The following is a 16,077-nucleotide window of genomic DNA, read 5'->3' as shown; positions in this document are numbered from 1 at the left end:
GGATGAGATGGCTGGATGGCATCACTGACTCGATGGACGTGAGTCTGGGTGAACTCCGGGAGTTGGTGATGGACAGGGAGGCCTGGCGTGCTGCGATTCATGGGGTCACAAAGAGTCGAACACAACTGAGCGACTGAACTGAACTGAACTGAATTGATGAATTGAGGTGAAGATCCAATTAATTGATTACCCTATGATCTTCTGTCGTGTATCAAGTGCTTATATTATATGTGTGGGTCTCTTTGGGAGCTTTTTTTTTTTTCCTATTGAATTGTGTCTATACCATACTCTATTAGTCACTCTAACTTTATGATAAATCAGTGTTTATACATTAAACCTTTACTACCTTGGGCTTCCCTTGTAGCTCAGTCAGTAAAGAATCTGCCTGCAGTGCAGGAGACCTGGGTTTGATCCTTGGGTTGGGAAGATCCTCTGGAGAAGGAAATGGCAACCCCACTGCAGTGTCCTTGCCTGGAAAATCTAATGGACAGAGGAGCTTGGTGGGCTGAGAGTCGCAAAGAGTCAGGCACGACTGAGCTACTAACACTTTTACTACCTTGTTGTAATTCTCCAGAACTGTCTTCCTGGCTTTTCTTGACTCTTGAAATTTCCATGTATGTTTTTAAATTGGCTTATCAAGCTTAAGAAAACATCCCATTTGAATTTTGATTTTAACTATATCAATCTGTGAATCATTTGAGGAGAATAGACATCTTTATAGAACTGAATCTTGCTATCCACAAACATGCTATATATATATATAAGTTTCATTTATTATATATATATATATATTTTTTTTTTTTTTTTTCCACATGGAAAAGGAAATGGCAACCCACTCCATTATTCTTGCTTGGGAAATCCCATGGACAGAGGAGTCTGGCAGGCTCCAGTATATACATAGGAGTTGCAAGAGTCAGACCTGACTTAGTGGCTAAACAACTTTTTTTTTTTGCCTTTTGTTGAAGGTAGTTGTTTGCAGAAAAGCCATTTCACTCTCACGTACTGATAAAGAAAAGTACTTAAAGCGCTTATTTTAAGTTTATTTAGCTGGAAGTGATCAGGACTTTAACCCAATTGCTCCTAATCAGAAACTTTTTTCTTCAGCTTGTTCTGCCCCATTTAACTGGAAACATGTACTTTGGCTATAGCATGGGTCACATCATATCTTCCAAGTCATATTGGCCAGATGCAGTTATATCCAGATATGTTACACTTTGTCCATTTCATGGGTGCACCTCTTCTATCTCCTGCCCACAGGCAGTAAATGTTCTGTTTTATAAGAGTAAACATCCCTGGGCATCCAAAGCAAGCTCATTTATAAAGGATAACCTACAGGATTGGAAACCTCATATTCTCTACCTCTCGCCTGCCAAGCACTTGTTTTGGGGAAAGTCTGTAAATCATTTATTAAATAGTTATTTCTTTTCCTTTCTGTCAGACTTGAGGGAGAGAAAATAGACATACTTGCCAGGAAGAAGAATGATTCTGAAACTTGAATTTTGCAGCCTTGTTTACAAAGTTAGCTTCTGTTCACACTAATCATTGCTTATTTCCCCTTGTTGATGGGCAGTAATCCTGGAATACTAAAACCAGTGGAAACCTTTGTCCTAGCCAACTCTGGAGTTACTTGGCTCTAATGAGATTGACAATCGAGCTGCTTATGAATAAGATACAGAAAGTACACAGGATTTTTGGAACTACTCTCTGCTCCTCATTCCAGAAAAGGGTCAGTGATGCTGATACAAAGATATAGACAAATAAAAAATTGATATGATGGACATATAAACTTGTACTAGAGAATAAAAACTGATTGTAGCCATTTCCACCTTTGGAGAGGAGAGGCATACTGTATATCAGTGGAAAACGGATCTCTTGGCAGCTTTATAAAATCTCAGGGACTGGAGGATGGGGGAATCTAAGAGTGCAGGAACTAGAAAATTGAGTAGCAGGGAGATTTGGGGGACTCTGGAGAGAGACAGGGTAATCACAGATGTGAAAGGCCTGCTGAGATAAAAGTGGGAGATCCCGCAAGTGGTGGGTAGCTGACAGAATGTGGAAACTCTTCATCACTTCAAGCCTAAGGAAACGAGATGGATTCCATGATTCATTGGATTAAGAGCAGAGGGAACAGACGAGCTGTTGGAGGTGAGACCGTGGGGTGAGAGCTCAGAGGGACAGGGAAAGAGGACACACCAGTCTCCTGGAACTGGCAGAAATCACAGACAAGGGTTTAAACCAATCTGATTTAAATCTGAAAGTACAGGAAGACCTCAGCCTACTTAAGCAAAATTAGGTCACCTTTTAGATTTTTAAATACATCAAAACACTTCAGGAGATGATTCTGGAAGAGTGCTCTGAAGGCAGAGCTCAGCAGAGAGGCTGGCGGGTGACAGCCATGCCAACAATCCTGAGTTTGAGTTTTATAATTAAAAAAAAATTTTTAAATTGAGCTTTTTTCAGTCATTCACCACCTTCCTTTCTATAATGTTCTTTCTTCTGAGAGGCAGCCTGATGTGGAAGAGAAAACATAGGCTGATATATCATGAGCTACCTATGAAAACAAGCAAATTGCTTAACCTTTGAGCCTGTCTTCCATTTGTAAGAGACAGATGATGATACCACCTTACAGAGCTGTGTAAGGATTCAGGGAGGTAAAGTATGGAAAGGACCCAGAAGTGGCTGACTGAGCACAGCTGCAGAAGGCTTTGTGCCTTCTCATGCGCCTCTCAAGAACAATAACCACCTTAATATTCCTTTTCAGTCAACTTGGCCGAGGAGAGGAAAAGACAAGTCAGAATTACAAGGCCTAACTCCTTCATCCCGGGACCGTGCCTGCGGAATGAGGAAAGGGGTCAGGAGCCGCGTTAGGCATTACTGACAACTGACGGTAGATGCACTGTCTGTCTTGTCAGTCTGTGTTGGCAGACTAAGCAAACAAATGGACAGTAGCCAGATCATATTTAAGATGGAACTTTGACCCACACTCTGCAGCAACCAACCCAGGAAACCAACCCATTATCTACAGTAACCAGTCAAGGAAACCAACCTACTCTATGCAAGTCAGACTCGTAGAAAGTCAGACCACTGTTTCTAACTCAGAGTCCATAAACTGAATAATACCTCCTCGAACAGTCTACCACAAATACCCAAGACTTGACTACTGACGGATAGCTCTTCAATTTTTGCCCCTATTGTCAACTTAAAATCAACCAGAGAAAGCCAAATATGCATGCCTAACCCATCACACAGGATGCTGTGCTTTTGATCAGCACACTTACAGCTTCCCCATGACAACAGCCCCCAATCAGGGCACATCTGAGGCTTTACCACTCCTCTGACTGCTTTTGTGTTTCTGTCAAAAGACAAGTGATGGTGGCTGATTCCCTTGCTATAGCAAGCTTTGACTAAATAGCCTTTGTCTATTCTCATTTGGTTGGTGTGTGTTTATTTCCACTGTCTCTCTCTCTTCTCACTTTTTCCCCTGACTCTTCCCCTGTTATGCCTTGTGTATTTGTGTCATCACAAAATTCATAAGTTGAAGACTTAACCCCCCAATGTGATGGTATTAATTTTTGCAGATGGGGCCTTTGGGAAATAGAGTTAGATGAGAAAAGGAGTCTTATGATGGAATTAGTGCCCTTATAAGAAGAGACAGTAGAAAGATTTCTGTCTCTCCTCTCTGCTTTGTGAGTAGATAGCAAGAAGCCAGCAAGCCCATCTGCAATCCAAGAAGAGAGCTCTTACCAGGAACAGAATTGACTGGTACCTCGATCTTGGGTTTCCAGTCTCTAGAACTGTGATAAAATAAATTTATTGTTTAAGCCACTTGCTGTGGTATATTGTTATGGCAGCTTGAGCACACTAAAATACCCTCCTTTTCCCTGTGTTTCCCCTCCAACCTAGAGCTCTGGGCTTTCCAAAACCCTCTGGTCCTACCTCACTTGAGCTGTCAAACTAGGATCATGAACTCTGTTAAGTGACAACTCAATCAAAAACCTACCCAGACAATGCAATGATATATCTATATAGATATGTATAATTTTAAATTAATATGATTTCCATTTGTAAAAGATGGATGATAATTTTTGAAAAATGAATATATATGTGTGGTCTTGGTCCATGGAAACTCCATGGTCTCCTTTTTCAGAACTAGCCATTTTATAGTAACTAGACACCCAGGAGACGTTCTCTTCTCTCTCGGGCATGTTTGTGTGCTGTGTTCTCTTCAGGTTGTTGTCAGAGGCCCAGCGGTGTCTGCCTGGGAAGCAGATGGGCCTCCAAGTCTCAGCACCTATTGTGCAGGTGGTGCTCAGCAGTAAGGTTGCTGAAATGGGATTTGGGGAAGGGCTGTAGCAGGCAGTCTTGGGCTTGTTCTGCTGTGTGGGGTATGCTCAAACCATGGGGAGGGCATGTATTCTGCTTTGACTGTCCTAGGGCCCAGGACTGTTTTGTGGTTAGATGACAGTTTTTCTGTAAATTTAAGCCAAGCAGAAATGTCTGTCCTCATGTTTTGCTGAACGTGTGGCCTCCTCCCTACACGGTCCTGTCTTTTCATACCAGAGTCCTCTTGGGTGCCTCTCTGCAAACCCACCAGGATAGGGTTACCCTCAGACCCTGGCTTAGAGCTGTTTCAAGGGGCTCTGCTGGCACAGCTTAGCCAGACCCAAAGTCCTCCTTCCTCAGATTTTGGGAGAGCCATGTGGAGAAGGCAAAGCCTGCCTGAAACAGCTTTTGGGGGGTCTGATGTGCCAGCTGGTCTCTGATATAACAGCAGGCTTGTTATAACTGTAAAACCCCAGCTCATGTTTGCTAGAGAAAAACCTCTGCAGAAGCAAGATTAGCTAAAGATTTGGTAATGCAGATAAAAGACTTACCTGAGCAGTTGGAAATCCCTGTCTCATAGGCTTTGCTTTTGACCCAAATAGTTCTGATCACAATGGCATAGATGACACTGCGGGAAGGACCAGAGACAGTGTTAAAGTGGCTGGTGGGCCCTCACTCTGAGCGCACTCCAGTCCCACTGCGGAAAGGACCAGAGACAGTGTTAAAGTGGCTGGTGGGCCCTCACTCTGAGCGCACTCCAGTCCCACTGCGGAAAGGACCAGAGACAGTGTTAAAGTGGCTGGTGGGCCCTCACTCTGAGCGCACTCCAGTCCCACTGCGGAAAGGACCAAAGACAGTGTTAAAGTGGCTGGTGGGCCCTCACTCTGAGGACACTCCAGTCCCCCAGGTGTGAGACGTGGAGGCAAGGGTCTTTCAACCATGGTCTCCCCCCTATCCTTCCTGATTACAGAGTCACAGTAGATGGCAGCCGCTGCTTTTTTTTAAGTCAGGAGCCTTGGACTGGGTGAAATCAAGTGATTTCTCCAAGATAATTCAGATGGTCAGAGGTACAGCTGAGACTGGAATCCAAACACAGGGTCTGGGGTCAGAAAAATTTAGATTTGTAACTAGCTCTATTATTTGCTGGTTGTATGGCCTTGACAGGCTTTCCTTGACTCCATAATTCCTGCCTCAGGTGTTCACATCACTGTCATCCTCTCCCCTTGAGTATGGCCAGACCTGTGACTTGCTTATCAGTGCTTTGGGGTGAAAGTGATGGGATGTCTATGATTACATAAGTGTGCAGGATCTGTCTTGCTAGTGTCTCTAGTGCATTGCTAGCTTTGAAGAAGCAAGCTTTTGTGAGTCCTTTAGCCCCAAGAAATCAATTCTGCCAGAAGTCCAGGGAAACTTGGAGGAAAATCCTTCCTTACTTGAGCCTCTGATAACACCTCAGCCCTGGCAGACACCTAAGCAGAGGACCCAGTTAAACCATGTCCAGACTCTGACCCACAGAAGCTGTGAGATAATAAGTTAAAGCAACCCGAACCCATTAAGAGATAAATTACCATGAACCTGGTGACTTAAAATAATAATATGTTACCCAGAAATAGATAACTAATACACTGAGTGAAACAGGAAGAATTGTGTCCCTCCTCCCCAAATTTATACGTTGAAATCCTACTGTCCAATATGGTGTTATAAGGATATGGGACTTTGGGGAGGTGCTTAGGTCATATGGAGGGTTGCATCTTCATGAGTGGGATTAATGCCCTTGTAAGAGGATATTCCCACAGAATTCTCGTGACATTTTTGTCATGTGAGGCTACAAGGAGAAGTCTGCAACCTGGAAGAGAGCCCTCACCCAACCGTGCTCCTGCTCGTGCTCGTTGCTAATTCATGTCCTACTCCTTTGCGACCCCATAGACCGTAGCCCGCCAAGTTCCTCAGTATTCTTTCCCAGGCAAGAATACTGGAGTGGATTGTCATTTCCTCCTCCAGGGGATCTTCCCAACTTAGGGGTCAAACCCACATCTCCTGCATTGCAGGCGGATTCTTTACCACTGAGCCACCAGGGAGGCCCCACCCAACTGAACTGGCAACCTGATTTCAGACTTCTAGGCCCCAGTACTGTGAGAAATATATTTCTGTTGTTTGCAAGTCACCTGCTCTGTGTTGTGGTGCTCTATCATAGCAGCCAGAACCCACTAAAAGACTGGGTCTTAGTTTAGACCATCAAATCAAGTTAATAATGCAAACTTAAGAGTTTTTTAGGGATCAAATGTGACAACCTTTAAAGTGCTATACACAGTGTTTTAAAATTATCAGAGGCTCAATGAATGTCATTTTCTTTCCCTTCCTTCTTCATTTTTCACATGATATCACACCTAATATGACATGGTGTAATCTGCACCCAGGGGCTTCCCTGGTGACCCAGTGGTAAAGAATCCGCCTGCAATAAAGGAGACGTGGGTTTGATCCCTGGGTTAGGAAGATCCCCTGGAGGAGGAAATGGCAACCCACTCTGGTATTCTTGCCTGGGAAATTCCATGGACAGAGGAGCCTGGTGGGCTACAGTCCATGGGTTTGTAAAGAGTCGGACACGACTGAGCGACTAAACAACAACAATAGCAGCAAAATCTGCACCGAACAGGAAAAAAGGACTAATGACTCAAAAGCATTAGCAAAGTTTGTATCCTTTATCCCCTTTGATAAATATAAACATACCCTTCTTTAATTAGTTATTTGACATTTCTAATATACTAAGAACCTTGACTAAAAACTTTGAGACAAAGCACTGCTTCATTTTAAAACTGCACTAACATCCCTCTTGAGAATCACTTGGGTAAAAAAAAAATCAGAGTTCTAGTTCACAGTAGCTGACAAAGCACTAATTGCTTTTAATGGTCTCTGTAATATAACTCAGTTAATGACTGTGGTAAAACCCTCCTTATTGCTTTTCCCTGCTCAGAGAACCTCCTCTGAGTCTGCCAGGAAAGCTCAGGGTCTTTGAGGAGCATCCTCGACCCTCCTATACCTGCCCAGGGACTTTTCTGGAAATTGTTTGTCTACATGAAAGAAAAAATGAGAAAGCAAATTGCTAGTGAGTCTATTCTTTTCCCTAAGTTGAATATTTGTGAGATCAGGAAAACTTTTTCCCAGATAAATGAAATACAAGGAAAGGTTACAATATCATCAAGTATAATTGAGTACCACAGTTGCAACCCCACTGCTTAATTGAATGATACTTCAAGTATTTGTTGATTATCAACCGTATACACAGTGGAAAATTAAGAAAGATTTTATGTATTAGGGGTTTGGGCCTTAGTCACCCCCACCTTGTCCCGCTAGGATCAGTCAGGCAAGTAGAAAGCCAGGAGCAGCTTTACTGTTAGCCAGGAAAACTAATAAGTAGGATGCCCCTTTATTTCCCAAATGCGGCCACTTCTCAGGATGTAACAGTCATACATCAGAGAGAACTGTGAATACATCTATTTCCTTCTTCCTGATTCTTTTCATCTAATTAATCAGCAAATTCTGTGAATTGTCCCTTCAAAATGTCTCCATCATATGTACCTTCCTCTCCACTTCTGCTCTTCAGCATCACTTCAGACCCTTACAGTATCTTCTTGTTTAATATCTAGAACCTTCTTTATTGTGATGAAATAAATATAACATAAAATTTACCATTTTATCCATTTTTAAGTGTACAGTTTGGAGGCATTAAGTACACTGACATTGCTGTGCACCTCTCACTATCATCCATCTCCAAAACTTTCTCATCTTTCCCAGCTGAAACTTTGTATCCATTAAGCACAGAAATATGCATGAACGCACAAATTAATGTGTCATCCTTATGCAGGGGCCATGACAATTTTCTTTGTATCCTTCTAATTTTAATATATGTGCTGCCAGAACAAACACTCCTTATCCTCTCTTGCCTGATTTATTGCCATAGTCTTATAAACATCTCCACTTTGCTACCATCTGGAATGTCTATACCACTTGCCATCAGAACTGGAGCTTTGGGACAGAGAATCATTCCTTGGCTTAAAAACCCTCCAGTGCCTCCATTTTCCTACACGATGCTATCTAGTCTCTTGAGCAGGGCATCCAAAGCCTCCCACAATCTATCTCTGCCTTCTTCACCTCTATCGTCACCATCTTGCCTCCCTCTACTCCAGTGTCTCTCAATACACCTTCTTCCATGTCAGCAGCAGGAGGAGCCAACTAAACTAACCCCAATCCCATGCTTAATATGTAGTTGGCTTTGGGTGAACATAAGGTTCGATGTCTTCCATTTCTCTGTGTCTCCTTTGCTTCCTAAAAATACATTTTTTTAGCCCATTCTCCATGTATCATGTTGATATGAAACCTTTCTCTTCCTCGGTGACAGTTGGCTACCTCTTCCTTGGGGCCTCTGGGCTGGTATAACACTTGGTATGTTGAGTCTTGTCCATGCCGTGCATGGGTGCTCACTCACTCTCGTCCAACTTTTTGTGACCCCCATGGACTGTATCCCACCAGGTTCCTCTGTCCATAGGACTTTACAGGCAAGAATACTGGAGTAGGTTGCCATTTCCTGCTACAGGGGATCTTCCTGACCCAGAGATTGAACCCATGTCTCCTATATCCTCTACATTTGGTAGGTGTTTCTTTACTACTGAGCCACGTGGGAAGTCCCTTGTCTATGGCAATCATATCTTAAAGATCAAGCAGATCCAGAAATGGCCCATTCTCATGGCCAGCTGAGGAACAGCATCTCCATCCTTTCTTCCATGCCTTTTATTTATCTCCATTCTCTCAGCAGGCATAGCTTTATTTCAAGCTTCTTAGAAACCTGAAAATCTAAGGGGCACCAAGATTGAGTAAAGTATCCCTTTCCTGGCTGGTTTATTTCTTGATTTTATGGAAGGCGATCCAAACACAGACCCATTTTCTTCTGTTGCCTTCTGAAGGCAGCTCCTGGCCATGGAAGAGTGTGAGAGTGCAAACCAGAGGAAGACTTTTCAAGTGGCATTAAGTACTGAAGAGGATGCCTGAGGCTACTTCCTGAGTCTTGCTTCTAGATTGTGTGATGAGGAAATGGAATCAAAAGTTCCCTCTGTCCTCAAGATACAGGGAGAACATTCCACTCAGACCAAAAGTGCCCCTTTCATGACTCCTACTCAGCACAGGTCAGGGACTTGATGGATGCCCATCACAGTCTTAGAGCCACAGGTTCCATCTCTGTCTCCACCTTTGCCTCATTCTGGGGCCTGAGTATGAGGTTCAGTTGTGCTCTGTAGATCTAACTAGAAGCTAAGCATGAGTGGGAGTAGAAGCGGGAGTAGGGGGAGCTGATGCTTCACTTGGCATGCTTCACGTGGTCCTTTTCACTCTTCTCCTACTAGTGGCTTAAGGATGCTCCCTGATCAAAAGTGTCTCTCTTCTCATTAATTAGTTTCACTAACACTAATGCCATGAAGATAAGATATAGGGGATGTAAGAGTATGTAATAGAGGCTTGGCTTGAAAGGCTTCAGGAAAGCCTTTTCAGAAGAGGTGTAGTTTCAGCTAAGATCTGAAGAATAAAATGGTTTTTTTAAATGCAAAAAATAAGGTGGTCATTCAAGCAGAGGGACTAGCACTTGCAAAGTCTCTGAGACAGGAGGGATCAGGCCCATTTGAAGAACTTAGAGAAGGCCAGTGTGGTTGAAGCATGGTGAGTAAGGCAGCTTGTGTGGCCTAAGAAAAGGATGGAGAGTGAGGCATGGACCAGGTCACACATGGCCTTGAGTACAGGGTTTGAGGTCTTGGACTTTTTGTCTGAAACAATAGAAATCCACTGAATAGCCCTAAACAGGAAAGTGAAGCGATTGATCAACTTTTTCTTTTTTTTCAAAGATCAGATGTCCTTCAGTATGTTTAATTTGTTTCTGTACATATGTATATGCTGGTATGTGAACTGAACAGTCCTGGAAGGGTGTATAACAAGATCTTAACACAGATGCTTCTGAGGAGGGAAACAGGGGAAGAAAGATTTTTATTTTTCATTTCATTGCTTAAAATGGGGAAATCTTTCCAAAAGCTCTTCAAAAGACACTGCCTCACATTTCATTGCCTAGAAGTAGATCTGAAGCATTCACATGCTAAGGGGAGGGGTTGCCGTGAGCAGCTTAGAGTGGAATGGATATGGGGAACTCAAATATAAGCATCTACCATAACCTAGCAGGCTAGTAATGATGGCTTTTTCAAAAGACCTACCTCTTGCCATCTCTCAGACAATATACTTTGGCCTTGGACATCTCGTACCATGGACAGTGCTGGCTAGGACCTTGGGCCCTTATATCTACCATGATCTTGTGGTCCACAGACCTGTTCTGACCTCTGCATGGGGCTTTCCCCACAGCATGCCCCCTTTCCCTAAACAAAATAAATGGATTTTTTTCTGCATAATATAAATCAGTGCTCCCTGACCAATGTGCATTTTTCCACTTATTGTTTTGCAGTTGCCAGCTATGGATCTTTTATGCCTCTACCTTCATCTCCTAGAGTAAAAATGATAGGAGAATGAGAAATCAATTAGGTAGCAAGAAGATAACCATAGCTAGAGTAAATCAATTACAGTAGGGCTAAAAACCTTTCCCAGCAACAGTCAGACAAGTCAAATAAATTTTGAAGCAACAGGAGTTCTGGTGACCCAGAAAAACAATGCATTGCCTTTATTGTCAGTCACTGTGGTTTCAGGTCCTGCGAGCCTGATTTAATTAGTGATGGAACAGCTAAATCTTTATCCACGCACAGCTCTCAGGAGAGTTTGCCACTGACAATATGACTCCTTCCTTCCTCTTTCCCTTCCTCTCTGCATTTCTTCCTCTCTCTCTCTTCTTTCCTTTCACATATGTTTATGGAGTATCTGCCATATGCCAGAAACTGATCTAGGCATTAAATAACCAGAAATTTCCATACTAGATGTGTGTGTGTGTGTGTGTGAGTGAGAGAGAGAGAGATGGAGTGACATAATACTTCTGTCTAATTGACGAAGTTCAGCAGTCAGGTCTGCATTGTTTATTTAATCTAACATTTACAAAGTGTTCATTATGTGCTGAGTTTGGAGTCTAGAGATTGAGACAAGAGTCACATGCTCAAGAGATACAGTTGCAGAAGCAGGCAGTGACACTCCCATGAAGCCTTAATGGCAGCTTGGACAAGTTGAGGTCGGATGTGGCCTAGGATTGGCAGAGACAACTCCGTCAGTCTTTGGAATAAGACAGAAAGAATGTGAATCATTTTGCCAGAAGTGAGGCAGAGTGAGTCTGGAGGAGTGCCCAGACATAAGGAATGATGTGCACAAAGGCCCAGGAATGAGAGGAGTGTGGGGTGTTCAGACGGCTTGTTCTGGCTGGAGTAGTGGGTGCAAGGAGAGTGTGTGAGCAGCTTCCCCAGGAATAGCCTTAGAATCTAAAAAAGGCATAGATCTTGTCTTGCTGCTGCTGCTGCTGCTAAGTCGCTTCAGTCATGTCCGACTCTGTGCGACCCCATAGACGGCAGCCCACCAGACTCTGCCGTCCCTGGGATTTTCCAGGCAAGAACACTGGAGCAGATATTAAATGTATATAAAGCTACAGTCATTAAAACAATGTAATATTAGTAGCAGAAAAACCACTAACTTAATTATTTGTGTGGTCTGTCCTTTTCTTAATTGTGTCAATCTCTACTAACTGGAAACAAAATGAAAGCATATTCAACCACGCTGTGGAATATTATGCATGCATTCTATTTCATATTCCCAGAGATTTTTTGATGAGAAGGGGGTACCTTCAGAAGGTAGTACTTTTTCATCAGGACCGTGTAATTTCCTCTTCTGCTTGGACATTTTTGATTGATTTCTTTTCTATTTAAAAAATTTTTACTTTTTAAAAACTTTGTTGAAATGTAATGTTTTGTTGTAAAATGTAATGTGTAATAGTGTTATGTTGATTTCTGCTGTACAGAAAAGTAATTCAGTTATACATATATACTCTTTTTCATATTATTTTCCATTACAGTTTATTACAGGATATTGATTATAGTTCCCTGTGCTGTACAGTAGGACCTTGTTGTTTATCCATATGTGTAATAATTTGCATCTGCTAATCCGAAACTCTCCATTGATTTCTTTTGCTGTATAAACTTTTGAAGGATTCTCATTGTATTTTATTAAATTGTTTTTTAATAAAGTTTGTAAAAAATTTCATTCTCTGCCTCCCACTGTGTCCCTCACTCCCAAGTCTTTTTAAAAATGTTGCCAGTTTGATATGAGAAAAATGCTATTAAGTGTATTTTCATATGAGAAAAAGGAAACATATTGAAAATGAAGAAACAAATGAAAAACTGGGGAAATATTTACAACATATTAAAGAAGAAAAAAATTATTGTATAATGGTTTCTCTAAAGATAAAGAATAGAGAAAACCAAAAAAAAGTGAAGAGATTAGAAAGCTCCTAAACACTAAGAACATTTATAATATAAATATGCATATGATAGAATTACCATTTCATACCATAGAGAAAAGGTAAATTATTCAGTAAGTAATGTTGGAGTGAATGACCCAGCATTAAAAAACATAAATTTAACTTAGATTTTTAATTTATATTACATAAAAATCAAGTAAAATCTCAAAATTAGACATCACAATAAAATAATACAATTTTAAAGTGATATTTTTAACATGCTCCCAAAACTGAAATTATTTTCAAATAAGTAAAATAATAAATCATTTAAAAGTTAACATATAGGTTAGTTTGTGAAATGAACTTATCCTTTCCTAAGAGAGAATAGAAATAAAAAATGTAAAGTGTGTGTGGATGTGAATACACTAAAATATAAAATGTTTATATATTACAGAAAGCCATTTACATTTCATTCATTTTTTAATATGCATTTATATAAACTTTTGCCAAGTACTTTCCTATGATTCTTTTTTCAAACTGATTCATTTGACTTTCTAATTTTAGTTATTCATAATTTCTCTCCTCTTGATTATGTCAGTCTTATTAACTGAAAGCAAAATAAAATCATATTCAAAATGAAAAGGCAAACTAGGGACAAACTAGGGAAATATCCTAATCATATGAAAACAGGGAAAGTTTTTATATAAAAATATCTCTAAAGAGAGAGAGTAAGATAAATGGAGAAAAAGAATATGAATAGGTAAGTTACTTAAAAAACAGAAATAGGTCTTCCCTGGTAGCTCAGTGGTAAAGAATCTGCCTGCCAGTGCAGGAGACATGGGTTCAGTCCTGACCTGGGAAGATCCCACATGCTGCTGAGCAACTAAGCCCATGTGCTGCAACTAAGGAGCCTGTGCTCCAGGGCCCGGGAGCCACAACTCCTGAGCCCACAAGCGACAACCGCAGTAGGGTCCTTTGCCTAGAGGCCACGCTCCACAGCAAGGGAAGCCACCACAACGAGAAGCCCACAAACCGCAACTAGAGAAGCTTCTGCTGTATGGCAACTAGAGAAAGCCTGCACTCAGCAACGAAGACCCAACACAGCCAAAAATAAATGAATAAAGAAAAAGCAAAATAAACCAAAAATAATATTGAACATATAAAATGTGTTCCCCTTCATGTGTCACAGCCTTGTCATGGCGAAGGGGCTTGCATAACTCAATGAAGTGGTATTCAATATGTTCAACCTCGTTCGTGATGAAAGAAATGCAAATTAAAACAACAACATATATATATATATTTTTTGCCAATCATTTTGGTAAGAATATACATTTATGTTTATGTGTATATATATATATCTGTATATAAATGTATCATGCATGAGGGGCAATAAAGCATGAGACATGATTAATAAAACTAGTGAACACTTGAGTTGTTTCTTTCTTCTACTCAGTCTTGGAATTAAGACTTTAAACTTATCTGAAAGTCACTAGCAACAGAATCAAGCTCAGGGTGCCAAAGTATGGTTAAGAAAAAAAGAAAACAATAAAAAAGAGTTGCTTTTACTTCTGACAAAGGTGAAATTATAGCAACTTATCCCTCAAACTCGTTGGAAAGCAAATGCCTCAGAAAACTTCGTTCATACCTGGTCCTCATTCAAGAACAGATGATTTGCTCTGGTGCATCCCCCCCAGAGAGAAGCTCTCTCCCGCAGAAGGCTGACCACAGGAGGCAGGAGGGAAGGTAATGACTGAGTAGGTAAGAAACGCTTCAGGGGAGCTAAAGTACAGAACAAGGTCACTGCATTTTCATGGTTCTGCCCTGGCTGGAAGCAAGCATCAAGGAGCAGGATTTACTCATGCCTTAGTCTGACAAGGGCTGAGTGAAAAGGACTTTTGAAATCACCCCCTTTAATCATTAAGTTAGACTTTGCATTTTCCAAGGACACTACAAAAATGCACAAGCTGAACTGTAGGCAAGTTGGAGAAGAGGCAGCTTGAATGAATGGGGGAAATTTCAGACCGTGAAAGCCCTGAGTGAGAGATCTGGCCAGACAGCATGTTGTGAGCCTGTGCTTCAGGGTTGCATCCACCCTGTGGAACAGGGGTTTGAACTGATTTCAGGAGCTGATGGGAAATCAATCAGGAGAGAAGCAGGGATATTCGCTGCTGCTGAAATCAATGTGTCAGTTGCCTGTGATGACATGATTCGCTTCCTTCCAAATACTTTCTTACCATTGCAGCTGGCCTCTTTCTGTGCTTCTTTTAACTGGCTTTTACCTAGTTTTGATCAACTATCTAAATAACTTTAATCATCCCTTCCAGCTTCCTCCCAGATTCAGCTTGGTGAAGAGGAGAGCAGTAAGTTGAAATATAGTATAGATGTTAACTTGTGGATTCAGCAGAGATGACTGGATAATATCCAATCTCAGAAAGGCTGAGCGGCTGACCGTGGGAATCACTCTGCTCCTGTATACCTTTGATGGAAAGCAAATCATTTCACTTCTTTTAGCTCTAGGTCTACTTGTGAAAAGTTTAGGGGCTGAACTATGTGATGGGTAACATTTTTCCAGCTTTAGCATCTTATGAGACAAAGATGAACAAAGAGCAAGAACAAGTAATTCCTATAACATCAGAAAACACTTGAAAATATTCAATCACTTAATCCAAGAAATGCATATGGAAACAATGAGATACTTTTTTAAACCTTTGTGATCAGCAAAGATTTAATAAAGAAACGATATCACCTTTCTCTGGGTGAGGGGAAGAAAAATCAGAGCTCTTGTTTGCTGTTGGCAGAAATACACTTTTTTTATAGGGCAGGTTATGAATATGCATCAAAAGTCTTAAATGAACATCATCTATGATCTAGCAATTCCATTAGAATGAGTTCTGAGGAAATAATCAGGGACTCATGAATAATTTTAAGTACCAAGATTTTTATCACAGCATTATTTATACTATTAATATTGAAACACAAAGGCTGATCTTCATTTGCCCAGGACAACTTATGTGGTACTCGATAGTAGACTTGGGAACACTCAAGAGGTGCAGAATCAGCAAGCTCCATGTTCGTACTTAACAAGCCAGTTATCTCCGTGCTGTTTCCAATCCCACCAACCTGTGCTGAGCCAGCCTTTCAGAGAGGATCCTGTGGTGTGACTAAGGGAGACCCTGCCTCGTCCAGGAGGTTGTGATCTTCTCTACTGAAAGACCATCTTTGGTCCACCTTTGGCTGCAGGGCAAAGGGAACATCCTATGGTTTGTTTCCTAAGGCCCTTCACAATGAGCCTCACCCCATCCAGAAAGAGCTGATTGCCAACTTCTCTTCCATTGGCACTG

At 41.4% G+C, this 16,077-nt stretch overlaps 1 protein-coding gene across 2 annotated transcripts in view; it reads right to left on the bottom strand.

Annotated features, from left to right (window-relative positions):
• NPSR1 (neuropeptide S receptor 1) overlaps nucleotides 1-16,077 on the bottom strand; it is a 154,591-nt gene that overhangs the window by 16,226 nt on the left and 122,288 nt on the right. For both annotated transcript variants that reach the window (XM_010831141.1, XM_010831142.1), the window contains one exon: nucleotides 4,875-4,951. In XM_010831141.1, coding sequence (XP_010829443.1) covers nucleotides 4,875-4,951 — 77 coding nt within the window. The remainder of the gene's footprint in view (nucleotides 1-4,874; nucleotides 4,952-16,077) is intronic.

Source organism: Bison bison, unplaced genomic scaffold (genome assembly GCF_000754665.1).
Source record: "Bison bison bison isolate TAMUID 2011002044 unplaced genomic scaffold, Bison_UMD1.0 scf7180017864525, whole genome shotgun sequence".
NCBI lineage: Eukaryota > Metazoa > Chordata > Mammalia > Artiodactyla > Bovidae > Bison > Bison bison.
Note: the sequence above shows the minus strand (reverse complement) of the source record. Positions and strands in the feature narration are given on the sequence as shown.